Source organism: Mustela nivalis (genome assembly GCF_964662115.1).
Source record: "Mustela nivalis genome assembly, chromosome: 9".
Classification (NCBI taxonomy): Eukaryota; Metazoa; Chordata; class Mammalia; order Carnivora; family Mustelidae; genus Mustela; species Mustela nivalis.
Genome location: NC_139028.1, coordinates 62,256,559 through 62,283,663, shown reverse-complemented (window position 1 = coordinate 62,283,663; position 27,105 = coordinate 62,256,559). Strand labels below are relative to the sequence as shown.

At 44.3% G+C, this 27,105-nt stretch overlaps 1 protein-coding gene across 28 annotated transcripts in view; it reads right to left on the bottom strand.

Annotated features, from left to right (window-relative positions):
* Positions 1-27,105, bottom strand: part of XRRA1 (X-ray radiation resistance associated 1) — a 70,215-nt gene that overhangs the window by 9,705 nt on the left and 33,405 nt on the right. For 14 of the 28 annotated variants that reach the window (XM_082749672.1, XM_082749653.1, XM_082749673.1 and 11 more), the window contains 7 exons: positions 21,568-21,696; positions 20,658-20,875; positions 16,399-16,439; positions 12,750-12,875; positions 4,529-4,622; positions 3,622-3,737; positions 1,639-1,983 (listed from right to left, as the gene is read on the bottom strand). In XM_082749672.1, coding sequence (XP_082605798.1) covers positions 1,639-1,983; positions 3,622-3,737; positions 4,529-4,622; positions 12,750-12,875; positions 16,399-16,439; positions 20,658-20,875; positions 21,568-21,696 — 1,069 coding nt within the window. The remainder of the gene's footprint in view (positions 1-1,638; positions 1,984-3,621; positions 3,738-4,528; positions 4,623-12,749; positions 12,876-16,398; positions 16,440-20,657; positions 20,876-21,567; positions 21,697-27,105) is intronic. The other 14 variants (XM_082749666.1, XM_082749665.1, XM_082749655.1 and 11 more) reach the window with 6 other exon arrangements.

Sequence of the window (27,105 nt, the reverse complement as noted above, 5' to 3'; positions counted from 1 at the left end):
AGTGGGACTTACCGTAGGTAGACAAGCTTGATTAAATATCTGGAAATCAATCAATGTGATACTATTTCAACAGATAAAGGACAAAAACTACATGATTGTTTCAGTACACACAGAAAAAGCATTTGGCAAAATCTAACATCTCTGTGACAAAACCCAAAAAAACAAAACAAAACAAAAACAAAAACAAAAAGCCCACTCAACAAACTAGGAATAGAAACTTCCTCAACACAAAAAAGGATATTTATGAAAAACCCACAACTAACATCAGAATTGATGGTGAAAGACTGAAAGCTTTCTCCCTGTGGTCAGGAGTAAGACATGTCTGCTCTTTCTGCTTCTGTTCCACTCTGTGCTGGAGGTCATAGCCTTGGCAATTCAGCAAGGGGAGAAGACTTTTCCCATCACAGTGATTCACAGTTGACTGTATTCCTTTGGCTCCTAGGAAGCCCAGAATTGCATTTTGGCAATACACCTCCGTTCCCAGAGCAGCAGGGCAGATGAGCAGGTCAGAGTGAGTGAGACCTTACTTCCTTTCCTGTCCGTATTTTCCTTTCATCCAACTTTAGCAAGCTCATTTTTTTCAAGCTCGTTTTAAAATATTTATTTACACTCTGCTTTGTTCTAAAAGGTTCTGCTATAGTTCATAAAGATAGTTTTATATCATATAAATGTGTATGTCACTGTAAGTCACTTGTGGAATAACGGATGTTTGGAGTCAGACGTAGATGTATGCGTGTGTATCTTGGAAAGATCTGGCAGATTGGAGGGGTGAGATGGTAGGTAGGGAGCTGAGGAAAGGCAGTGGTATAGTAACACTCAAGGGATCCTGCCAGCTCCTCCAGCTTCCTATTTCCCTTTTCCTAAGTGTCACCCTGCTCCCCAGACACTGAACCATTTGTGGTTTCTGCACCTGCCACTTTCTGTCCTCTGTAGCCTGCTTCATGCTATTTGCTCTGCCCAGGATGCCCTCCTGCCCACCTTTTCACCTTGTCACTGTCTACTCAGCCTGCAAAGCTCAGCTCATCAGAACCTCTTTCAGGAGCCCTCCTGGTCTGGGCAGAGGATCCTGCTTTACTCCAGGTTCCCAGCACCTGGGTTTCCCTTAGTCTCAGCCCTGACTGCAAGCATTGTTCCTGCACTCCCCCAGCAGGCTGAGGATAGCTCAAGGGCAGGACCTTCATCTCAGCCATCTGTATTCCCAGGATTCAGAGGCAGCATCAGAAGTGATGTGACCTGTCTACGGCCATACCACCCTGAACGCGATCTCGTCTGATCTCGGAAGCTAAGCAGGGTTGGGCCTGGTTAGTACTTGGATGGGAGAAGTGATGTGACCTTATACAGACAGGTTGAGGCAGTGTCAAGCTCTTCTGAAAAACTGGTCGGAACCGTGCCCCAATCAGGCCCCAGATGCTGTCTGTGCCACAGGATCATGAACTCTCTCTGGGGGTAACCCCCCACCAGTAGCCTTGGCTCAGTGGAGCTCCCAGAGGGGCTTGCAGGCCTGCCATGGGTGATTCCTTCTGGTTTCCAGACCTGTCTTGGGCTCACTTCTGGCTGCCTACGGCAAGCCAGCTATGCCAAGGTCATACAGGAGCCTCCGGGAGCTAGGAGCAAGGCAGAGGAAGGAGAACCAGGCACCTGGGTCAAGAATATGGACTCCATGCTCTTGGTGTCCTCGTCTGATAGGTGCTCTGGGCTGAGGCGGCCGGGTCTGTCACTGTGGTGGGACATGGTCTCTTCACTGTGCACGGTGGAATCGGAGCAGATGGGAGGTAGGGGCACGAAGGTCCGGTGGGACAGGGAGAGGCCCTCCACGCCCTCAACAGGTATCTGTGACTCCAGAGGACTGCCGGCCGCAGACAGCTCTTTAGTCAGCCCTGCCTCAGACTCTGGGATCTCCTTTGAGGGAGATGGGACTGCGGTCACAGGGAGATGATGGAGAAGTAGAGGCTGCTTTGGCACCTTTGGGACTTGGGTTTTCACCTGTCACGGGAGAAATGTTGGACTGGTTAGCTTCCTAATCAGAATCTCTCTTCCTGGACCTCACCAGACTAAGGCAGTGGTACTGTGACCAGGGTACTAGACGAGGGCTCATAGGAGAGGGAGGGAGCCAAATCCCACTAACTGGGCATCTACAGTGTGCCCTGTACATGGCAGATGTTGCTTGATTTACACCTCAAACTACCCAGGAAGTAATTCTTATTTTATAAAAAATATTAAATATTTATAATTATAAATAATTCTATTTTATCAAAGTGGAAGCGAGGGCTCAGAGAGATGACTTGTCCAAGGTCACAGAATTATTTGGTAGCAGAGCCGGTATCGGATTTCTGCCTCATTCTACATCCCCGATCCTATTACTCTGGCTCTCAACAGTCTTCTTTTGTTGGAGTTTTAACATGGTGCCCTTGACTTTCCTCAGAGACTCCTAGTAAGACCTGGAGGAGATGGTCCTGTCCCTTCTGGAAGGAAGCAGCACCAGGCCCCTTTCAGGATGCTGGTGCCTACACCTTAAGTGAAGTTTCATATGACAAATCTCTCTCAGGGTTCAGAACCAAGACGATAACTTCTTTCCTGTTGAAATTCTCAGCTTCTTTAACTAGCAAAAGCCCACCATCCTGGGAGAGAGGATTCTGTACTTAGCATCTGCCTCACTCTGATTGTGCCCCTCTCAAGCTGGCTGATGGGAAAGAGACAGTCCAGTCCTTAGAGGAGGCAACAAACAAGGGGAAGATGATGGAAACCTTTTGAACTCCTGTCTATTTCCGGCTTTTAATTCTACTCTGGTCCTCTAAGGGCTCCAAAACTAGAGTTTGGCTAGACAGTGACAGGCTGCAGAGGGAGTCAAGAGGAAGTAACTGTATTTAACTTTTGTGATCAGCAATGCCCAGTCTAGCTTTTAGTCATGGAAAGGCTAAAGTTCAGGAAGGAAAAGCATTTCACAGAAATTTCTGCAATCCTTCTAATGAAGGAGAGATGTGACTTACTTTACAGCATCCCAGAAGGCTAAGACCACTGGTTGGGTTTGGTTTGGGGGAGCAGAGTGCTCTCAACATAGGGAAATGCTTCTTTATGTGTAAGAGATATGTATTCTAGGCCTGGTGCAGCCATTCACGATTCCCACAGGTGGTTAGAACTTGCATAGGGGCGGATTTGGGAGATTATATCATATTTTTGCATCTGCTGCTTCATCCAGTCCTCTCAGCACCTCAGGGAGGCTTGTAGTTGAGAAGCTGAAGCTCAGAGAGTTAAGCTCTTGCCCAAGTTTGGGCAGCTGTGCAAAGTGATGAAGCCAGGCTCATCCCTGGGTCTTCAGACCAATTTCTCCCCTACTTCTCCACAGCTCTTTCTCAGGGCCTCAGTTTCTCTGTCAAAATTGGAAGCAAGATTCCATGACCTTCACAGCTTCTCCCTACTCTGACAACTGGGTCCCTCTGACTGTCTTGTCCTCCTTCTGCGTGTATCTGTGTGTAACAGACAACAGACATACAAAGCAGAAGACAAAGCCAGTACTACAGACCCAACAGAAGGAATCCATGATGAGTGGGAAAGATCAGTTCACACGCAGTAAAATGGGCTCCACTTCCTCCGGCCTTGGCAGTCCTGCCCTGGAGGCCTTACCTTCCTCGAGACCTTCCGAGGCATCAAAATATGATGCTTAGCCTTTACTATCTTCTTGCGAATCAAGTGGATCCCCAGCCGCTCCTGGAGGAAGCTTTTCAGCAGTGGAGGGACCCCTGGAGCCATGACGGGGAAGATTACTATTAGTGGATATTTACTGGGGGCTTACTATGCGCCCAGCGCTGTTCCAACTGCCAGACCTGTATTAACTTACATCATTCTCACACCAACCCTGGGAGGTAGGTACCTGTATTATTCCCATTCAATAAGTGAGGAAACCGAGGCACAGAGACGTTAAGAAATTTGCCCACGGCAACAAGGATAGTTCAAAGCAAGGGTGAGAACTCTGCTGGTGTCACTCTAGGACCCAGGATTCTAAGGTGCCTCCAAGGTATAGCGCTAGTGGCAGCACCCACCGCACCCACGATGCAACACCTACTTCTGGACACAGCTGCTTGAAACCTCCTGCATGACCCTCTACTTTCTTACCCCCTCCCCTGCTCAGCCATGCCTCCCCTGCAGGCCCCTCCCCAGATGGGAAGTAAGAAATGAGGTCACAATAGACCTGTTCTACAAAGCCAGGTGTTACTCCAAGATCTCATGCAGGATCTAGCTTTGCCTCATTCTTGCTGTGAGGCTTTGGGTAGATCATGAACCTTCCTGGACTTCAGCATCCTTCACTGGGCACGGGGACAATGACACCTGCCTCACAGGGTTGCTGTCAGGTAAGCTGGTACAGAAGTGCTTAGCAACGTCTGTGATTCTCTCCATCCCCAGATGCACCAAGAACCATGTCCACCCATGATGCACAGACAAGCCCAGGACTCAGCCTCAATGAGGTGGGGTTGAGGGTGCCCAGACTGCCCCTGGGCACCGGGATGGGGGCGCAGGTTTGCAGGCACCATACCTCGTGTATGGGACACCAGAGGGTTATTATGAAAGATGAGCTCGCAGAGAGACGGGAAAAGAGCTACTGGCAGGATGGCATCCTCCTTGGCGATCTATAAGGAAGACAGGGAAAAGCTTCGGGTCAAAGCTGCCCCACTTCTGCCCAAGGGTCTGCCAGGCCCCATACTGTGGGGCTACGTGCTTGCTAGGGCAGGGGTGGGGCCGGGGACGTGAGGCTGCTGTGCCGGACCTCAGGGCTGGGCATGGTCTGCTCCTGTGGTTTCACCTGTTCACACCCACAGGATCAGGATCCTGTCTGAAATTCCACATCACTATTTCACGTTTAAAAGTTAAGAATTCTTTTCTCTTCTCCACACTGGAAAAGACCAAGGAATGGAGATGTTGGTGACAAAATGAGAATAAGCACAAGGAGTCTGGAAGTATGGCCAGGCATTGATTTTGACTTCGGGATACTCTTTGTCTGACACTCCACCTTCCTCAATGCAACCTCTACACACCCCAACAGTCTGTCAACAGCATTCCTGGTGGTCTCTTTTTTTAAGACCTGTCCTGGACACTAAGCTGGGGAAAGACAGAGGGCAGGACAGGGGGGAACCATTCATCTAAGGGAAAAGCCGAGCCAATGATAAGAAGACCTCCCAGCTGTCTGGGGCCCAGAGGCTGCTCTACCCTCTTGTGGCCAGCTTCTGAAGGGTGAAAAATACCTAATCCTTGCTGAGCAGAGTGGTTGGAACATCCCTGGGAAGGGTGTCTTTTAGCAACAGAACACAATAAGAGGGGCAAAGAGTGGATCAGTGGCCTTTCAGATGCACCCTGAAAGTCACTGGGTCAGACTCTGGACCCGTGGAAGGCAACAAGACCTGAGGACTGTGAGAGGGAGGGCCCTTCAGTTTGGCTTCCTCTGGAGCCCCAGTGGGTAGCACTAGATGTCCACTGGGCAATGAATCTATCCATTCTTATTCCTTTGTGTTCATTCAATAAATAAGTATTAGTGAATGCCAACATGAAATGAGCAAAACAGCTAGAACTCCTGTCCTCAGGGAGCACTGCCTGTGGGGAAACAGGCACCAAAGTAGTAACCGGAAGGACAAGAGCTCAGCAGCTGTGATGAGCGCTGTAAGAGAGGACGTGTCAAGTCCCAGGGTGATCTGGTCCAGGCAGGGAGAGAGGGAAGGCTTCCCTGAGATTTGAATGCTAAGGAGGAGGTAGGGACAGAGTATACACCACAGAAACCTCGATATTAACCAAAACCGTTCCCTCTACTTTCTGAGCACACAGCGACATGATCTTCGTGCCTCCACGCAGCTAGATGTGCTGGTATGACTCACGTCATATGCAACCAGGGTGGAAGGGATAATTTCTGGGCACAGCCCATTTGAAACCTCATGTGTGACTCTCTACCTTTCTTACCCCCTCCCCTACTCAGCAATCAGTCTGCCAGACACAAAGGAGCCAATAAAATCCCCTTCAGGAATGAAGGATGACAAAGACACAGCCAGAAGGGACCTGGGTCTCTGGGAGATCATGTGTGAGGCCACCAGCCCACCTGGAATTCTCATAGTAGATTCTATGAAATCAAGAAATAGACTCCTACTCAGGAGGTCGTGGGGGAATTTAAGGTGTATGGCAGCAGCTAACGGTGCATGCTCCGCCTACTGCAGAGAGGAAGTGCCCGACACAGAGAACCATGCGTAAAGGCCCTCACAGCGAGGAGTAGGAAAGCCAGCTGGAAGGACGAAGGAAGGCCACTTTGATTAACAGCAGAGAGAAAATGAGGCTAGAGATGTAAGTTGAGGGCAGATCAAAGCTAGAAAGATCTTGGTCCCTGGGGACCTATTACATAAATTTGTAGAAGTAGGAGGACCTAAATATGACAAGATTTGGTCACAGATTAGATATGCATGGCGAGGAAAGATGTAAAGGAGAGAAAAACATTTAGGACAACAGCCAGATTTTGGTGTGAGTAAACCATGTGCTCTTCTTTAAGATATGGGAGATCATTAATTCACTTTGGATACATGTACTTTCCAGTAGAGATTCAGGTAGGCAGTGCATATACTGGTCTGGAGTACACAGGAGGGTTCTGTGTTGGAATTATAACTTTGTGAGCCACAGTTCATGGGACAGTGGGTATATGAAGCCATCCCTACTGGGAGAGTCCAGAGTGAGAGGAGAGGGACCAGGCTTGGCCTCTGAGCAACTCTAAATTTGGTCATCGAGACCACGACTTGGCCTACCTTTTCTGTCAAGGACCAGGGAGTAAATATTTAAGGCTTTACTGGCCATACGGTCTGTGTTGTAACACAAGACAATTCATATTGTTAAGTGTGATGGCTCTTTTCCAACAAAACTTTAGATATGGAGTCTGAAATTTGGATTTCATATAATTTTAAAGTGTCATGAAGTAGTATCCTTCTTTTGATTTTTTCAACCACTTACAAATCAAAGCCTTAGCTTGAAGGCTATACAAAACCCAAGGTCAGTTGCTAATGTCTGTGGGCCAAATCCATCCCTCCATCTGTTTAATAAAGCTTCGTCAGAACATTGCCCTGCTCATCCATTTACATGTTCCCCTTTGTGCTACAAGGCAAAGCTGAGTAGCTGTGACGGAGTAATGGATTTATCCGGCCCATTATAGAAACACTTGCTGACTTCTTATCTAGACTCTAGGGAAGAAGGAAGAATCTACAAAGAAGTATAATATGGTAAATAACTATATTTGGTTAAAGAGAGGTTAAAGAGAGTGGTTAAAGAGAGTGCAGAGTCTCTCATATGCAAATCTGGTGGTCAAGAAGCAGTGACAACAAAATGAGGGAGGGAAAATTAAAATTGTCAGGATGCAAAATTCCATCCATCCAAATCAAGTGACTAAAAAGCTGAAGAAAGTTACAATTAAAACTGATAGAAAGTTGAAAGATATCCATGGCATGGATGTCATTTTCTGTGAAATTAAGTCCCAGCTGAAAGATATGGGCTTGGGATTCTGGATGATATAGTGAGGAAAATGTGGCCATTGGGCTAGCCTATCCCCATAAGGTGAACTGAATGCCCTTGAAAATAAATTCAGGATCCAATGTCAATTTACTATTTCTGTCCAATTTCATTGGGTTAAGGCAAATACAATTTAACCTACCAAATTTATGAACTAAGAAAATATTAGTTAAAGGTTGACTGAAAGTGATTACTTTGCCTGTTTTTTTTTTTTTTTTAAGAGAGAGGGAGGGAGAATGAGCATTATCAGCCAAGGGGGGTTGGAGAAGAAGAGGGAGATATTCTTTTTTGTTTTCTTTTTGAGATTTATGTATTTATTTGAGAGAGAGAAAGAGAGAGCATGTGCATGTGTACAAGCTGGGGAAGGGACAGAGAGACGGGGGAGGAAGAATCCTCAAGCAGACTTCCCACCAAGTGTAGATCCCAATGCAAGGCTTGATCCCAGGACTCTCAGAGCATGACCTGAGCTGAAATCACAAGTCAGACACCTAACTGACTGAGCCACTCAGGTGCCCTGAGATAGAGAATCCTAAGCAGGCTTCATGCCCTGACATGGGCTCAATCTCAGGACCATAAGAGCATAACTTGAGCCAAAATCAAGAGTCAGACCCTCAACTGACATAGCCACCCAGGCACCTCATTTACTTTACTTTTGACACAAAACTTATTAGATTTGAGAGGATATTCTAGACATTTAAATTGTTTGAACACAAAATAGGTTTTAAAATTTGTAACTTTAATAAATGGAAGGTTAATTTCAACACAGGTAGCATGAGTTTTCCTTGATGTGATCAAAACATCATTCATTCATCAAACAAACTCACTGGGTACCTATCATGTACCAGGTTCTATTCCAGACGATGAGGATATAGTTATAAGTAAAACAAAATCCTACTCTCAAACCTACATCCTGGCAGTAGACAACTGATAATAAAGAAAAAAGATATATATGTTAGGTGATAACCATCATAAAGAAAAACCAACACCAAAGAAATACAAACAATTATAAGAACATATATGAGCAACTATATGCGAGCAAATTAGACAATCTGGAAGAAATGGATGCATTCCTAGAGATGTATAAGCTACCAAAACTGAACCAGGAAGAAATAGACCTGAATAGACCCATAACCAATAAGGAAATTGAAGCAGTCATCAAAAATCTCCCAACAAACAAGAGCTCAGGGCCAGATGGCTTCCCAGGAGCAATTCTACCAAACATTTAAAGGAGAATTAATCTCCATTATCCTGAAACTGTTCCAAAAAATAGAAATAGAAGGAAAACTTCCAAACCCATTTTATGAAGCCAGCATTGCCTTGATCCCAAAACCAGACAAAGACTCCACCAAAAAAGAGAATTACAGACCAATATCCCTGATGAACACAGATGCAAAAATTCTCATCAAGATACTAGCCAACAGGATCCAACAGTACATTAAAAGGATTATTCACCACGACCAAGTGGGATTTATTCCTGGGCTGCAAGCTTGGTTCAACTTCCGCAAATCAATCAGTGAGACACAATACATTAATCAAAGAACAAGAACCATATGATACTCTCAATAGATGCTGAAAAAACATTTGACAAAGTACAGCATCCTTTCTTGATCAAAACTCCTCAAAGCATAGGGATAGAAGGTACATACCTCAGTATCATCAAAGCTACCTATGAAAAACACACAGAAAATCATTTTCAATGGGGAAAAACTGAGAGATTTTCCTGTAAGGTCAGGAACACAGCAGGGATGTCCACTATCACCATGGCTATTCAACATAGTACTAGAAGTCCTGGCCGCAGCAATCAGACAACAAAAAGAAATAAAAGGCATCCGAATCAGCAAAGAAGAAGTCAAACTCTCACTCTTTTGCAGATGATATGATTCTTTCTGTGGAAAACCCCAAAGACTCCACTCCAAAAAATGGTGGAACTCATACAGGAATTCAGTAAAATGTCAGGTTATAAAATCAATGCAGAGAAATCAGTTGCATGCATTTCTATACACCAACAGCAAGATAGAAGAAAGAAATTAAGGAGTCAATCCCATTTACAATTGCACCCCAAACCACAAGATACCTAGGAAGAGACCTAACCAAAGAGGCAAAGAATCTGTACTCAGAAAACTTTGGAGTACTCATGAAAGAAATTGAGGAAGACACAAAGAAATGGAAAAATGTTCCATGCTCATGGAGTGAAGAACAAATACTGTGAAAATGTCTATGCTACCTAGAGCAATCAACACATTTAATGCAATCCCTATCAAAATGCCATCAATTTTTTTCAAAGAAATGGAATAAATAATACTAAAATTTATATGGAACCAGAAAAGACCCCGAATAGCCAGAAGAATGTTGAAAAAGAAAGCCAAAGTTGGCGGCATCACAATTCTAGACTTCAAGCTCTATTACAAAGCTGTCATCATCAAGACAGTGTGGTACTGGCACAAAAACAGACAAACAGATCAGTGTAACAGAATAGAGAGCCCAGAAATGGACACCACTCAACTCTATGGCCAACTATCTTTGACAAAGCAGGAAAGAATGTCCAATGGAAAAAAGACAGTCTCTTCAACAAACGGTGTTGGGAAAATTGGATAGCCACGTGCAGGAGAATGAAACTGGACCATTTCCTTACATCACTCACAAAAATAGACTCAAAATGGATGAAAGACCTCAATGTGAGACAGGAATCCATCAAAATCCCTGAGGAGAACACAGGCAGCAACCTCTTTGACCTTAGCCACAGCCACTTCTTCCTAGAAATATCGCCAAAAGCAAGGGAAGCAAGGGCAAAAATGAACTACTGGGACTTCATCAAGATCAAAAGCTTTTGCATGGCAAAGGAAACAGTCAACAAAACCAAAAGACTTCTGACAGGATGGGAGAAGATATTTGCAAATGATATATCAGATAAAGGGCTAGTTTCCAAAATCTATAAAGAACTTATCAATCTCAACACCCAAAGAACAAATAATCCATTAAAATCAGACAAGACAGATATCAAGACAAGAAATTTTGTTCAAGGCACAGGGAAACAAGCCAAAATAATAAAAGAATCAACACATCAGATAGATATAAAAATTCTAGATATTTATGTGCCTGATGGTAAAATTTCAAAACAAAGGCAGCAAAAACTGACAGAACTAAAGGGAGAAATAAAGAGATCCACAGTCATGATTGGGGATGTTAACATGCTGCTCTTGATAATTGGTAGAACAAAGAGACAAACAATAATACAGAAATGATCTGAGTTATACTACCAACCACCTTAATTGGTATTTATAGAACACTATTACTTAAAACTGCACAAGACACATTTTTTTCTAAGCGCACACAGAACATTCACCAAGACAGAATATAGGATGGGACATAAAACAAGTTTCAATAGATGTCAGAAGAATGAAATCTTACAGGTTATGTTATCTGACCACAACAGGATTAAAGTAAAATAGTAAGTATAAGACATCTAGAAGATCTCCATATATTTGGAAATGAAGCATTTCACTTATCTAAATAATCCATGGGTAAAAGAAGAAATCACAACAAGAATTTAAAAAGTTGAATAGAATGAAAATAAAAACACAAATCATTTGTAGGATGCAGCTAAAACAGTGCCTACAGAAAAAGTTTATGGCTTTACATATTTATATTAAAGAGAAGAAAAAGGTCTAAATCAATAATCTAAAACTACACTATTTAGATTATTTAGGAAACTAGAAAGAGAGGAACAAATTAAACTCATGTGAGTAGGACAGAAATCAAGTTAGGAGCAGAAATCAATGAAATGGGAAAAGAGGGGCGCCTGGGTGGCTCAGTGGGTTAAGCCGCTGCCTTTGGCTCAGGTCATGATCTTGGGGTCCTGGGATTGAGTCCCCTATTGGGCTCTCTGCTCAGCAGGGAGCCTGCTTCCCTCTCTCTCTCTCTCTCTGCCTGCCTCTCCATCTACTTGTGATTTCTCTCTGTCAAATAAATAAATAAAATCTTAAAAAAAAAAAAAAAAAGAAATGGGAAAAGAGATGAGTAGAAAAATCCAGTGAAACCAGCAGTTTAGTTTTTTTAAATAAGACCCAAGTGGAGACACCTGGGTGGCTCAGTGGGTTAAGCCTCTGCCTTCAGCTCAGATCATGATCTCAGGGTCCTGGAACAGAGCCCCACATTGGGCTCTCTGCTTAGCAAGGAGCCTGTTTCCCCCTCTCTCTGACTGCCTCTCTGCCTACTTGTGATAACTCTCTCTCTGTCTAATAAATAAATAAATAAAATCTTAAAAAAAAAAACAAAAGACACGAGTTACCAATTTCAAGAATCAAAGAGGGATCCATCATACATCTATGGGTCCACTGATTATTGACAAGGTGATAAGACCATTCAATGGGAAAAGAGTAGTCTTTTTGATCAATGGTGTTGAGTAAACTGCATATTCACACATAAAAGAATGAAGTTGAACTCCTATCTCACACCATATATAAAGATAAACTCACAATGGATCAATGATCTGAATGTCAAAGCTAAAATGATAAAACTCCTAGGAAGAAAACACTTGAGGAATGTGGCTGTTCCAACTGTTTGCCTTACAAGGAATGTAAACGGAGTTTACATTAAAAGTTGCCTACATTTCAGACTTGAGTAGAGCTCAGTTGGTGGGGTTTATAGAAGTCAAAGAGTACATGGCTACTGGAAAAATATGTTAACATAAAACATGAAGGAGAAACATATTAAATCTGTCCCATGGACTACATCTGCTGTTCCCACATACTAGAACATTTCTCACTTCACTCTTCCCTCACACTTTACCTAAACTCATGAAACCACTCTCTGGAGAACCTTCCTTGTTCCCAAATATTAGGTTAGACTGCCCCATCATACAGTTCATAGCATCGTGAATTTCTTGCTAACACTAAGCAAGAAATATATTATATTGAGACCATTTGTCCTCTATCAGTCTTCCCTATGGGTGACAAGCTCCAAAAAGCAAGAAGCACAATCTCTCTTTGCACAGTTGCGGGCCTAGTATGCAGCATAGAGCCTGGCTCCTGGTAGTAAGTAAACATCTATAACTGAATGGATGGACTCCTGCCTTGGTCTGCACTTTCTCCACTTCCCCTACCCTGAGAATTCCGAGCCCACATATCTGTAATGGGGAATTATAGGGCTGGCCTTCAGGCCAGAGCAGACTGCATCCCACCCTCCCATCTGTGCCCCTGAGGAAACAGGTAGAGAAGCAGAAGAGTCACCTTGTTGTAGGCCAGGCTAAGGTACCTCAGCTCTGGAAAGGGTGGGGCCAGCGTCTGGTTCCTGGCCTTCAGTGACTTCACGGGAAGAATCTCAAATATGGGAGGAAGTGCACATACCTTGGTTGCCTTAGAAGGAAAAAAGGTCTATTGTCAAAGTGTCCTGATGATAAGAGGCTGAATGCTGCCAAGGGCCATTGTGGCACCTTCCTATGGAAGGTGATGGAAAGAATGACCATTCTAGAGAGTCTTGGCCAAAAGAGACATCTAGGATCATAATGGGAGATGTTACCAAGGGCCCAGAGTTCTGATTCCAAGTTCTCTGAGGTCACATGGTGAGCTAATTCTCCAGCATCCAAAGTTCAGGTTTCAAGTGCTCTAAGACCAAATGATAACAGAGCAGTGATGCAGACATCAGAAGTTCCTTGCCCCCACCTCCCACTTTCTGCCCTATAGCAGCTTATCATGAAATGGCTCTTCTCTACATTTGGGCTAAAATTTCTCCAAAAGTCAAAAGGACAGTGCTTGCATTTTATCTTACTTCTCTTTTTATTTTATTTTATTTTATTTTTTAAAATATTTTATTTATTTATTTGACAGATAGAGATCACAAGGAGGCAGAGAGGCAGGCAGAGAGAAAGAGGGGGAAGCAGGCTCCTGCCGAGCAGAGAGCCCGATGTGGGGCTCGATCCCAGGACCCTGGAATCATGACCTGAGCCGAAGGCAGATGCTTTAACCCACTGAGCACCCAGGCACCCCCTTACTTCTCTTTTTAAAGATTTTTTTATTTCTAAGTCATCTCCACACCCAATGGGGCTTGAACTCACCACCTTATCAAGAGCTACACACTTTCCTGACTCAGCAGCTACTTACATTTTAAAGGGGACTTTTCCTAGTTGGGAGAAGGAGAGCATGAGGGATCTGAGTCTTGAGTACCTGGTCTGATGGGTTAGCTCACACCCTACCATGGAGGCTCTTCATTCCAGGATAAATCAATAGCTAAATCCTGGATGACTTCAAGCAGTCTGGGCCTGAATGTGACTTGGTGCACCCGGGTCACTTGCAAGTCGTGGTTTTTCAGCACAACCCAGCCAGGATCAACATGTTTCATTAAACAGAAAATAAAACTTACTGGATTAACCGTGCCTGGCTCAGTTGACTCACTGATTCCTTGAGTTAGATGGGACCACAGGAAATTACAGGGTAGATGTTGGGCTAATCACTGGGTTCAAATGAACTGGATTCTGTTCTAAACGACATTAATTGCTGTGTAATCTTGAGCAAGTCACTTAAATTTCAATTGTTCATTCAGTGAACATTAGCAGAGCACCTACTTGGAGGAAGTATTTTGTGCCCTCCTAGGATCCAACTTGTACACCCACACAAGTGGGACAGGTGAGTGATGGGTGAGAGTAAACAAAAGCCAGTGTTGGTGCTTGGGAACGTCTAGCATTCTCCCCTCCAGGCGATCCAAATGCAATCTGCCAGACACCACAGTGGAAAGTGGTGGCACTGTGGTAAGGCAGACTCCTCCACCCTGCAATTCCCTATGCGAAGCAAGGCTGTGGGTCCTGCAGTTAGACTGCACTATCCAGGGGCGTGAGTGTCCTGACCTGAGGGCATGAGGGATACAAACCTGACTTTTACAGACAAGGGCCACTACGAGTCTCAACCATCTAACACACTTGACTACACACTCAGATGCCAGGGAGTTGGGATCTGAGCACTGAACAACCACCAATTATCTCTGACTTTTGTGGCAGACTGTTTAACAGCCCCAAGTCCCTCTAGGCCATATGTATGCCCATGGGCAGTGTGACCTTGGTGCTCCTCTCATTCAGAGGTGGAGTCTGTATCTCTATGCCCTTGAAACTAGACTGGCTATTGTATAATAAAGAACTTGGTCTCTGTCACAGGTTTTTAGCATGGGAGCTTTCAAAACTTTTGAAACTTCCTGAGTGATAGGAATACCTTTGTTATTCGTAAGCCCTGGGTTCACACTTAAGCTTATGCTAATGAATGACTCAGGATGGAGGTCGGAGTACCTGAAAGACAGCCTCTCAATTAAAGAGTTGGGGTTTTTGAGCCAGCTTCACCTCTGGCAAGGGGAGGGGCTAGAGATTAAGCTCAGTCCTGTGGCCAGTGGTTCAATCATCCATGCTTATGTAGTGAAGCTCCAAAGAAATCTCTGGACATTGAGGCTTGAGTGAACTTCCTGACTGGAGAACAGCAGACGTGGGAGGGTGACAAACCCAGATTCCACAGAGAGAGGGCACAGAAGCTCTGCATTTGGGACCCTCCTGGACCTCACATTATGTATCTATTCATTTGGTTGGTCCTGATTTGTACCCTTTGTAGTAAAACTGTGATCATAAGGACTGTGCTTTCCTGAGTTCTATGAGTTGTTCTAGTAAATTACTGAGCCTGAGAAGGTTGTGTGAACTCCAGAATTTATAGCCAGTTTGTCTTAAGTGTGGATAGCTTGGGGACCCCCAAATTTGCAGCTAGTGTCTTAAGTGAGGGCAGTCTTGTGCAGTGTGCCCTGCACTTGTGGGGTCTGGGCTATCTCAAGGTGGCTAGCATACAGAATTGTACATGCAGAATTGTACCTATTATACTTATGACTTCTTTGACCAATAGAATGTGGCAGAAGTGCCACCATTTGAATTTCAGAGCCTTGCAATTCACTCTTGCCCTCTTGGAAGCCTAAGGCCACCATGCTGTAAAGAAGTCCGTAATAAAAGGGACTGCATATAGGGGCGACTGGGTGGCTCAGTGCGTTGGACCTCTGCCTTCAGCTCAGGTCATGGTCTCGGGGTCCTGGGACGAGCTCTCTGCTCAGCAGGGAGCCTGCTTCCTCCTCTCTCTCTCTGCCTGCCTTTCTACCTACTTGTGATCTCTGTCAAATAAATAAATAAAACCTTTTTTTAAATAAATAAATTAATTAAATAAAAGGACTCCGTATAGATGCCAAGCCACACCAGCTGTCCAAGAAACCAGGCCCCAGTGACCTAGCCAGCTGGATGAATAAGCCCTGGCAAAACCAATGGAACATCTAACCAGCCCAAATGATTGTGAGAAATAATAAATTGCTATTCTTTTAAGTCCTCAATTATTGGGTTGGTTTGTCATGTGGCAAGAGTTAATTGATATAACTTCTCACCCAGCTTTATCCATGGGGAGGGAGTGTACTGAGGTGCCTCTCAAGGATGTGGGTTGGCTGAACATGAAACTGTACTTCTTATTGTAAATGAATAAATCAATAGTGATCAGTCCTCGTGAGCTTGGTTAGTAAGCATCTAACCCTGAGAGAAAAGCCAATTTTCTGTCCAAACAAAAATCAAGCATCTAAGCCAATCAAACCAAGAATCAGAGCCTAGATGGTGGTGTATTTGGCAAGGATGAGTCTAGCTTTTGGGGGCATTTACTAGGGAGCCCCCAAGTCTCCATATTGGTGGTAACCTCACCACTGTATGTGCATAGGCCAAAGCAGTGCCAGGCACATGGTAGGTACTTGGTAAACACCAATGAACGGGCTTCCTCAGTGTGATATATATAGATGCCGCTCATGGATGGGTTCATCAGCTTACTTTTGTTTTTTAAAATTAATGTTCTAACTTAAGGACACAAATATAAAACAGGCAGTTCCTACCTCTGACGTTGAAAATCCAGGGTAAGATGAGAATACAACCTCTGAAACAAAAGAGGAACAGAATGAAGGTTGGTGAGTGTACTGACTGCCCCCAGAGAGGCTGGGGTCTGGCTCACCCAACCTTGGTGTACAGGAGGGTGACCCCTAGCAGAGTTCTCATTGGTCCTCATCTCTAACGCTAACTGGGAAGAGGAGCTGGCTGTGATACTTGTCAGGTGGTGAGACTTAGAATAAAATCAAAACTCCTTGGCCAGGCAGAGGTCCTGCCTGATCTGGCTCCCACCCACTGCTCCAGTCTTATCTCATGCCACTCTGTCCTTCACTCACTACATTTCAGCCACACTGATCTTCCTTCTGACTCTGCAACATGCAAGCTCTTTTAGCATCAGTACTGTTAGGCGGGCAGATAGTACTGATCAGAGAAGGCAGACCAACTGTCTTAGGATTTGAAAGTACTCTTGGTTTTGCTAGTAGAAACAGAATGTTAAGTCAGTGAATTCAGTAGAGATACTAAGAATAACTAGCAGCACAGCAGTAAGGAAGAGGCTGTGGAGTGATTTTTTGTTCTCGGCATCATCGGAATGAGATGGGCCAATAAACATCTGAGTTAAACCATACATGAAAACATCTTCTTGGACTGGATCCTGTGCAGGCACTACTCACCACTGCCCTGGCTAACAGGACCCCATGCATATGTTAATGATATTATACTGCTAAAAGTTACATGAAAATGAAGTAAATAATAATAGGGGTGGAACATCACATGGCCCAAATAACTTCTCCTATGACAAGTGCCTGTAACGGACTGGAAGACGGGTTTGTACAAGAAACAAAGTAGGAGTCAGCAAAAGGATAGGCCATGGTTGAAGTATGGCTGCTAAAGAGTGATCCCCTGAGGAGACAGCCCCCACATCTAGAAAGATGAGCCATGGGATACTCTGCTGAATGCATATCTTCTCCCTATAATCTCGGGTTAGAAAGGTTATTGGATACAAGTACAAAATTTCTATGTAGCAATAACAAACAAGTGGAAATGTAATATAAAAAAAACAGTACCCATTGACAATAGCATTGACAAAGACCAAATACTTAAGAACAAATCTAATGAAAGACATGTAAGAACTCACCACTAAAGACTACAAAGCACTGATGAGAACAATTTTAAAAGACCTAAAACATGGTAGGACATATTATTTTAATGAATTAGAAAACTCAATATTGTAAAGATGTCAATTATCTCTAAATTGGTCTATAGGATCAATATAATTCTTTTATCTTTTGTTTTTTATTTTTTGTGAGAGTGAGAGTGAGCAGAGGAAGGGAGGAGGGGCAGAGGACAAGGGAGACAATCTTAAGCAGATTCCACAGTCAGTGTGGGGCCAAACCTCACAACCCTGAGGTCATAACCTGAGCCAAAATCAAGAATTGGACGCCTAACAGACTGAGCCATGATCAATGCCATTCTAATCAAAATCCTAGCAGGATTTTGTGTGGAAATTGATAAGCTGATTCTGAAATTTATATACAAAAGCAAAAGCTTTATAATAGCTATAGCAGTTTTTACACAACAACGCAGCTAGAAAACTTCACTATCAGTTCTCAAAATGTGTTACAAAGCTACACTAATTTTTTATTTTTATTTTTTAAAGAGACAGTGAGCATATGCACAGGAGCAGGGTGGTGGGAGGGGCAGAGGGAGAGAGAGAATCCCAGGCAGGCTTATGCCCAGCACAGAGCCCCACATGGCCCTGATCTCATAACCTGAGTAGAAATCAAAAGTCAGATGCTCAACAACTGAACCACGCAAGAGCCCCTAAAGCTATAATAATGTAGACACGTATAGACACTACCTTATCATAATACCTCTCTTATAACTCAGTGGGGAAAAGGATATCGTCTTTTCAACAAGTGGTACTGAGGCAATTAGATATCCGTATAAAAAAGTAAGCTTTGACTCTACTTCACATCATATATGAAACTTTTATTTTTTTTATTTTTTAAAGATTTATTTATTTATTTATTTGACAGAGAGAAATTACAAGTACACTGAGAGGCAGGCAGAGAGAGAGAGAGAAGGAAGCAGGCTCCCTGCTGAGCAGAGAGCCCGATGTGGGACTTGATCCCAGGACCTTGAGATCATGACCCGAGCCGAAGGCAGCGGCTTAACCCACTGAGCCACCCAGGCGCCCCCATATATGAAACTTTTAGACAGGTCATAGATCAAAATTTAAAAACTAAAATAATCAAGCTTCCAGAAGAAAATATAGGAAGATATCTGCATGGCTTGAAGTAGACAAAAAATCTTGAACAGGAAATAAAAAGCACTAAGCATAAAAGATTGAACTGAACTTCTATTCACCAAAATTCATCAAGAACATGAGAAAACAAGCTACAGACTGTGAAAAGATTTTTGTAATATATAGATCTACGAAGGACTTGTACCTAGCACATATAAAGAACTCAAACGAATCAACAAGAAAAGGACATATAACTCAATTTAGATAGAGGCAAAAGATTTGAATAGGTACTTCCAAAAGAGCCTATCAAAGTAAGGAATAAACATATGAAAGACACTTAAGATCATTAGTCACCTGGGATACCTGGATGGCTCAGTGGGTTGAGCCCCTGCCTTTGGCTCAGGTCCTGTTCTCCAGGTCCTGGGATGGAGCCCTGCATAGAGCCCTACATGGGGCTCTCTGCTCAGCAGGGAGCCTGCTTCCCTTCCTCTCTCTCTGCCTGCCTCCCTGCCTACTTGTGATCTCTCTGTCAAACAAATAAATAAAATCTTAAAAAAAAAAAAAAAAAGATCATTAGTCACTTAAGAAATGCAAATTAAAACCACAATGAGATTATGGACATCCCATAATCTGGGGACACCCATAAGGGGACCCCCCCCTCTCTGGGGAGCACCCGAAATGAAATCTCTTACATTAATATAGGGATCAAAATTCTACAACTGCACTGGAAAAATACTTGGCAGTTTTTACTAATGTTAAACATAACTTTATACTCTATGACCCAGCAATTCCATTCCTGGGTATATACCCAACAGAAACAAGTGCTTATGTCCACCAAAAGATGTAAAAGAATATCCATAGTAGCTTTATTCATAATAGCCTCAAAAATAAAAATAACCAAAATGTCTATCCTTCTTACTCTGTAAGAATGGTAAATAACTTGGAATACCAAAGGGAAATGAAAAATAGTGAACTACCAATATATGCAACAACATGAATGAATTGGACAGACATAATGTTGAGTGAAATAAATGAGACACAAAAGAGCACATGCTGTATAATTCCATATTCATAAATTTCAAATCAGGCAAAAGCTATCGCTGGTGACAGAAGTCAGAATGGTGATTATTCTTGGAGGAGGGACTGATCAGGAGAATATCACATGGGATGCTGGAAATGTTCTATATTGTAATACAGGTGGTGGTTAAAAGGATTCATGTTTGTAATAATTCAGGCTGTACACAATACTTTTATATGTTTAAGATGGTTATTTCTCAATTTAAAATAAATATTAAGAAAACCCACTGCGATACTGGCACAGTAACAGATAACTAGATCAGTAAAACAGAGTATATAATCCAGAAATACTCATGTATTAAAGAGATTTTGGTTTATAATAAAGGTGACATTCCTTTCCTTTTCTGCCTCTAATGTTGCCATTTGGATATAATTTTTGGCACCATGGTAGTGATCTTGAGACCTCAATGGGAACCAGCCTACAAAGACAAGCAAGCAGGGCAAGGATGGCAGAAGAGGACGGAAAGAACCTGAATTCCTTGAGAAGATCAGTGCACCTCAGAATTAGCCATCTCTGGAAAGCCTCACTTCTGAGTTTCTGGTTATTTGAGATTTTTAAAAAGCTACTTTTAACTGGATTTTAAAAGGATCTTTTTTTTTTTTTTTTTTAAGAATCTTTTAAAATTTTTAAAAAGATTTTTATTTATTTATTTGACAGAGAGAGAGGGGGAAGCAGGCTCCCAGCCGAGCAGAGAGCCCATTTGGGACTTGATCCCAGGACCCTGAGATCTTGACCTGAGCTTAAACCTCTGAGCCACCCACAGGCCCCTGGATTTTAAAAGGATCTTAACAGAGAATAAGTCAGGAAGTCATTGGAATAATTCATGGGAGACCTCCACCTTCCCAGGCAGCAGCTTCTCAGGGAGTCACAGACTTTCAGAATAAGCTGTTAGAAGATTATTCCCACTACAGGGCTTGAATCTCTGAACAAGGGGCATCACTCACCTGTCCGGTCAACATCCTTTTTCATGGGCAGTACAGTATAATCTGGTTGCTCATCAGAGGCCTCAAACATCCATGACTTGGATTGTCGCATGGAATGGAGCTCTTTCTGGGGACACCCCCTGCCTCCAACCCAGTCCCCTGACCCGTCACGGAGCTGAAACTGCTGTAGGTACGGGATCCGGAAAATCCTGTTTTGGTCCAGGCTTAATTTCTTCAGTCTTCAATTAAGGAAAGTGAATACAGAATCACAGCAATAATGATACTTCAGGGGCATTTACTAAGCAACTGGAGGGAAAGAACATGGATTCAGGCTTGGACACTTATTCCTCTGTTGTGACCTTGAGCCAGTGACTTACACTCTCTGGGCCTCAATATCCCTATCTCTAAAATGGGGATAATATTCATTAATCTTTCAAGGTTCCTGTAAAGGTGAATAAAGCAATGTAAATGGCTAGGCACAAAGTAGTATTCAGTAAAGGGTACCTGCATCTAAAGTAAATTTTCCAGGAATCTAAAGCTTAACCATTTAAATGTCAGCATTTTCCGTAATCTAATCAAATACATAGAATTCAGCAGGTAACCTTATCTTTCTGATTCCTTTTTTTTTTTCTTTTCTTTTCTGTCCCCTCTCTCAAGGGTCAGGAGCCTATCCCTGGCAATATCTCCTTTTACCCTCCTTTCTCTTTGCCACTTATAATCCAGGCACTTGATCAGAAATGTCCTACTGATGCCCCACTTTCATAACTGAGCTAAAGCTCGGAGGGGAGAAGTGAATCACCCATGGCCACACAGGAGAGATAAGTGGTGGAGCCAGGATTTAAGACCAGGTCTTTCGGATTCCAGAGCAGCTCAGGGTGTGGGCCAGGCTGGGGGTGCAGGTGGTCCTACAGAGAGGGGACTGTGGCTTTACCTTCTGAGCCCGGCCAGGCTGGCAAAGCAGTTGGGGCTGGTGAGCCTGTTGTCATCTAGCATCAGCGTCTCCAATGCTGGGAACCTCAGGATGTACCTCCTGCTTGTCAGTGATGTTACAGATGCTTCCCTGTGAGTGCAAGGATCCTGGGTAATAAGCAAGGGCAGGGGACAAACTCTACCATCCCCAGGAAGCAGGAGTGGGGATAGGAAGAGATGGAGGACAGGGAATCAATCAAGAGGCATAACCAGGTTGGGAACTTCTCTAGTGCCCCTGAGACATCCCTGCAGAGAGGGACCAGAAGGTGTAATTTCTTCTCCAACTGACCTTCTTCCCCAAATCCCACTCACACATCAGTCTTCTGTATGGAGAAAGGTTGCACTTATTCACAGATGGACTCAGTGAGACTGGGTTGGAGCAGGATGGGGCCACTAGGAATGCTCATGGAAAGTAAGAGTGACTAAGGCATGGCCAAGTTGAGGGAAAACATTCCACAGAAAGAATACTGAACACTTTTGGGTCAGGTCGATCTCCTGAGTATGCTGCATCACCCCAAGTATCAGCAACCATGGGAGCATCAGGAGACAGAGCCCTTGGCATGGACCACAGCTTTGGTTCACGTGGGTAAGGCAGGCTGGCCACAGTGATGCTCTTCTCTAAAGTGACCAATAAAATGCATACATCAGTAAGGAGCTGCAAAGTCTCTCAAAACTCAAACTCTCTGAGGAGTCCCAGAAATACCTGAGAGTGGAATTCCATGGGCTGAGATCCTGAATCACACTGGTGGGGCAGGAAGTTCTGGTATTTTAGATACTACCATTAATGTGGCCTGACTTATGTCCCCATGTGGATGAGACATAGGTAATACTTTATTTTTTTCAACTTTTTTTTTTTTTTAAAGATTTTGGTTTTTTAAGTAATCTCTACACCCAACACGGGGCTTGAACCTACAACCCTAAGATCAAGAGTCATGCTCTACCAAGCGAGCCAGTCATGTGCCCCTATGTAATTCTTTTTAAGTATACAAAAGCAGATGACTCAAATCATGTTTTCATTCCTCCCTCCAACTCTCTCCCCTCCATACACCCAAATGAACACTGAACACACTCAACCAAGAAGGAAAGGAGCCTTTAGTTGATGGTATTTGAAGGACACAGATGACTCTCTTCCTCTTCTGAAAGAACCAACTTTCATGCACTAAATTTTTAATTTCTACCACAGAGCAATTACAGGAGGGTAATAGCTCTGTTATTTATAATTAATTGACCCATCTCTTTTTTATTCCAGTCAGATGTGAAAGAGCTAAAAAAAATAAGCCTTTAAAAAATAAGCCTTTAAAAAAATTCCCCTTACACCCCATAATGGAGAAGCTCTATCCTGTCTCTTATGACAAGTTATAGTGTTTTGCCTTTTACAAGTTTCACCCTAATTATAACATATAAAAGCTTCATTTTGTCTCCAAGACAGATGTTTTAAAATAGGGGGGAGTCAATGAGTGGGTAAGGAGGACAAGATGCAAGGCTTCAGAGGACAGCATCAGGCTCTACCACTGGGTCCTTCCCATGGCAGTTTTGGAAGAAAAGCTCTCTGAAGTGGCGGGAGTCTATTAGTGTGGAGAGGTTGAGGTTTCTGGCTGTTCAGAGTGATGCTATTTTTATTATACCTTCTCTTGGCAAAAGGAATTAATAGCATTTAAAATATGATAGATTTGACTAATTTTTTTTAGAAGCTAAGAGTATGCCCTGGTGACTGGATTCAGGAATGGGAACTGGTGTGCTGGATTAGAAGAAACTTAGGAATGGGGTCAGCAGCCCTGGCCTCTCATTCTGGCGCTGCTGCTGTTTGGCTTGCTGGGTAACTTCAAGCTGGTGCTGAGCGTCTCTGGTCCCAGTCAGTTCTATCTAAACGATGAAAGAGGATGTCTTTTATTTCACATTGTAAGACTTTGCATGAGGCTAAAAATATTGCTGAACAAACTGGACAAAGAGCTGCAGTAAAACAGATGAAACTGAGCAAGTGGTAATGTCCATGAAAATGTCAGGTCAGCTTCTGTGGTGAGATATAGAAAATGCACCATGCAAACACAGGATGTGGGAGATGTAGCTTCCCAACTCACTTGTGTAAAAGAGGACTTATGATGTGGCTGCTAAAAAAGCTGGCGCTCCTTTAGGAGGCATTTTGAGGAAAACAGTGGTTAGAAAACAGAAGGTAACCATCCCCCTCTACTCCATGCTGGTCAAGCCTGGGTGGCAGACTTGTACAGTCCAAGGGGAGAGAGGGAATGGGCCACAAGGGAGACCCAAAGTCTCAGATGCCTATCCAAACAAGTAATGGGTAGGCTGATGATGGAGTAGGTCAAATACTGTAAGGGCCTTCCCCTCCCAGAGGAACTTGCTTGTGGACCCCGGATGTAGGGGTGGGGCAGGCCAGGTGGAGATGTCCAAACAGTGCGGCATGTGTATATCCACTAGGGTGAATTGAGATCCGACTGGCCACCTGTATACAGGTGGGCTCAACCAACCACATAAAGGTTGCTGTGCGAGGCTAGCAGGGGAAGAGGAGAGCTGTGACGGGAGCAGAAGGAAGAGTCGGTGGGAGTGGAAGAGTCGACGGGAGCGGAAGAGTCGGCGGGAGCGGAAGAGTCGGCGGAGTGGAGGAGCTGTAACAGCTCTTGTAAGAGCTATAACCGCTGCCAGCGGTCCCTGCGCCGGCAGTCTCCAGCCTCTGGCGGTCCCGGCTCCGGCGGCCCGGAGCCACAGCCTGCAGCTTCCAGCCGTCTGCAGCCTCCAGCCGCCTGCAGCCTCCAGCCGCCTGCAGCCTCCAGCCACCTGCAGCTTCCAGCGGCCCTGCTTTCAGCAGCCCAGAGCTGCAGCCTCCGGCAGTTGCACTGATGGCGGTCCTGAGATGCCAGGTGTCTAGAGGCCAGCAGTCCCGACTCCTGCAGCCCCTAGACGCCAGTGGTCCTGAGATACCAGTGGTCCAGTGGTCAGCGGTCCCGACGCCTGCAGCTCCCAGACGTCAGCGGTGCTGAGACACCAGCGGTCCAGCAGTCCAGCGGTCAGCGGTCCCGAGACGCCAGCGGCCCTGAGATGCCAACGGCCCCTAGCCGCCAGCAGCCTCACCGCAAAATGCCTCGCCACCCCCAGCCACGAGCGGCCTTGTCCGCAGCGGTGGCTTCCTCTGGGTGGCAGCCTTGTCAGAGTGGCATCGTGGGGAGCAGAGTCTGTGTCATCCGGGTTGTCCTCCTTGTCATCGTCGCTGTCATCGTTGCCTCTTCGTCGTCGGGAGCAGCCTCGTCCAGGAAGCGGTCTTGTCCAGAATGGCTTCTTGGGAGCGGCCTTGTCTGGGGAGCAACCTCATGGAGCAGCGGCCTCATCTTGGGAGTGGCCTCTTCTTGGGAGCGGCTCCAATCATGGAGCGGCCTCATCTGCGGAGCAGCCTCATCTAGAGCAGCCTCGTCCGGAGCGGCCTTCTTGGGAGTGACCTTGTCGGGATCATCGTCATCACCTTTTCATAAGAGATAGCCCTGACCGGTCAGTTTGATTCTTGATGCTTGGCACGAAATAAAGTTTTGCTTGACCTTCACTTTGTATCAGTCTCGTTCCTTTGATCACGGACCCTAACGATACAATTCCAACTTACCCAGACATAGTCATATGATCGATCCGGAAATGGAGACACAAATAATTCAGAGTAGATGAGCTATGTGGTGAAATGGAAAAAAGTGAAGAGAAAGGAGAATGCAGAAGCAGAGAGAGTCAGGTCACGAAAAGCCTTGTGATCAATGTTAATGGTGTTTATCTTTAGAATGCCGAGAAGCTGCCGAAGGACTTCAAGCAGGGCACTGATAGAATCAGAGGTGCTTTTAGAAACATCCCTCCAGCTGATGATGAAGAGGGTTGGTTAGGAGGTGATAAGGAGAAAGAAAAATGTGACAGGTCGTTAGCTGTATCCCAAGTAGCAGAGGCTGTGTTGATGGGCTACAGAAAGGGCCATGTTTGAGAAACATTTAGGAAACACAACTCATTGCCTCCAGTGACTGAATGGATGTGCAGGGTGAGGGATGGAAGAATGCAGACTGATGCCTACGTTTCTCACTTGGACAACTGCACAGCTGATGGACAGCAGCTCCCATCACTGAGGTCAGGGACATAGGAGGAGAAGATCTCAGCACGGGCATGTGTGTGATGACTTTGGTATGATTAAGTAAAATATATGGGCTTATAGCTCAGAAGATAGATGTGAGGTAGAGATATAAAGAAGACTTGGGAAAGGATGAAACCACAAAGAAAGATTATAAAAATTAAGAAAAACAGGGGCGCCTGGGTGGCTCAGTGGTTTGGCCTCTGCCTTCAGCTCAGATCATGATCCCAGCTTGCTGGGATCAAGCCCCACATCGGGCTCTCTGATCAGCAGGGAACCTGCCTCTCAGGGAACCTCTCTCTGCCTGCCTCTCTGCCTACTTGTAATCTCTGTCAAATAAATAAATAAAATCTTTAAAAAAAAATTAAGAAAAACAGTGGGTTGAGAATGGACAACTGAGGACCATCAACATTTAAGAAGTTGGCAGAAGAAGGCGAATCCACAGAACATTCTTGTGTGGACAGACAACCAGGAAGAAAATAACAGTTTGTTTGGAGCCTCATAGCTTTCAAAGCACAATTATTTCAATTGATACTCTGATGTAAATAGGAGTACATTTATTCTCCCCATCTTATATATAAGGAAATAGAAATACCTAGTGGTGAAGACTTGCCTTGCATTATGCAACAAGACTTCCCACTGAAAACAACTACAATGATGAATAAAACCTAAAAAGAAGAAAGATTCATCATTTTAAAACATGTAAGAGATGTGAAGACAATAAAGCAGTCATATGCCAAAATCTAAAAATCCAGAGACAGAAACCAAGCACAAGAAGCCTTTTTAGACACTTGCTGATCTTGCTGAAATAGCATGTAATTGGAGACCCCCTACATGAACGTAGGATCCTAAACAGATACACACTCAGGAGAGCGAGAACTAGCACTAAACCCACACTCCTCATCCCACAGCTAGGGTAAAACTACCTTGGAATGAAAAGAAGGGAAGGGGGAGAGTAGATTTGCCCTTGTGCAAAACTGTAGCCCAAATTTGTATCATTGGAATGGCTCAGAGAATATCCAGCTAGTTTGGTTTAGTTTAAAATGGTTCCATACTGAGTGACCCTAGGCACCTGGCCAAAATAAATGGAAAGGTTTATGGTATTGCAGACTAAATAATTGGGCCACCTCTCTGAGTATAAACAAATCCAGATAAAATATATATATTAAAAACAATTTTCTTTAAGGTATCTGGGAACTAACAAGCTGTGAGAAGTTAGGGGGCTAAGATCAAAGGGGATTCTGCAACATTTGGGGTCTCTTTTCCCCTAGGGCCACCTGCTGACTCCAGAAGTGGCAGACAAGCTGAGATGCTAAGCAGAGATTCTGACAACCTTGCTAGTCTAGGGGCCAAGAGTCCAGGGTGCACCAGAGAAGGGGATTCCTGATAAACTGC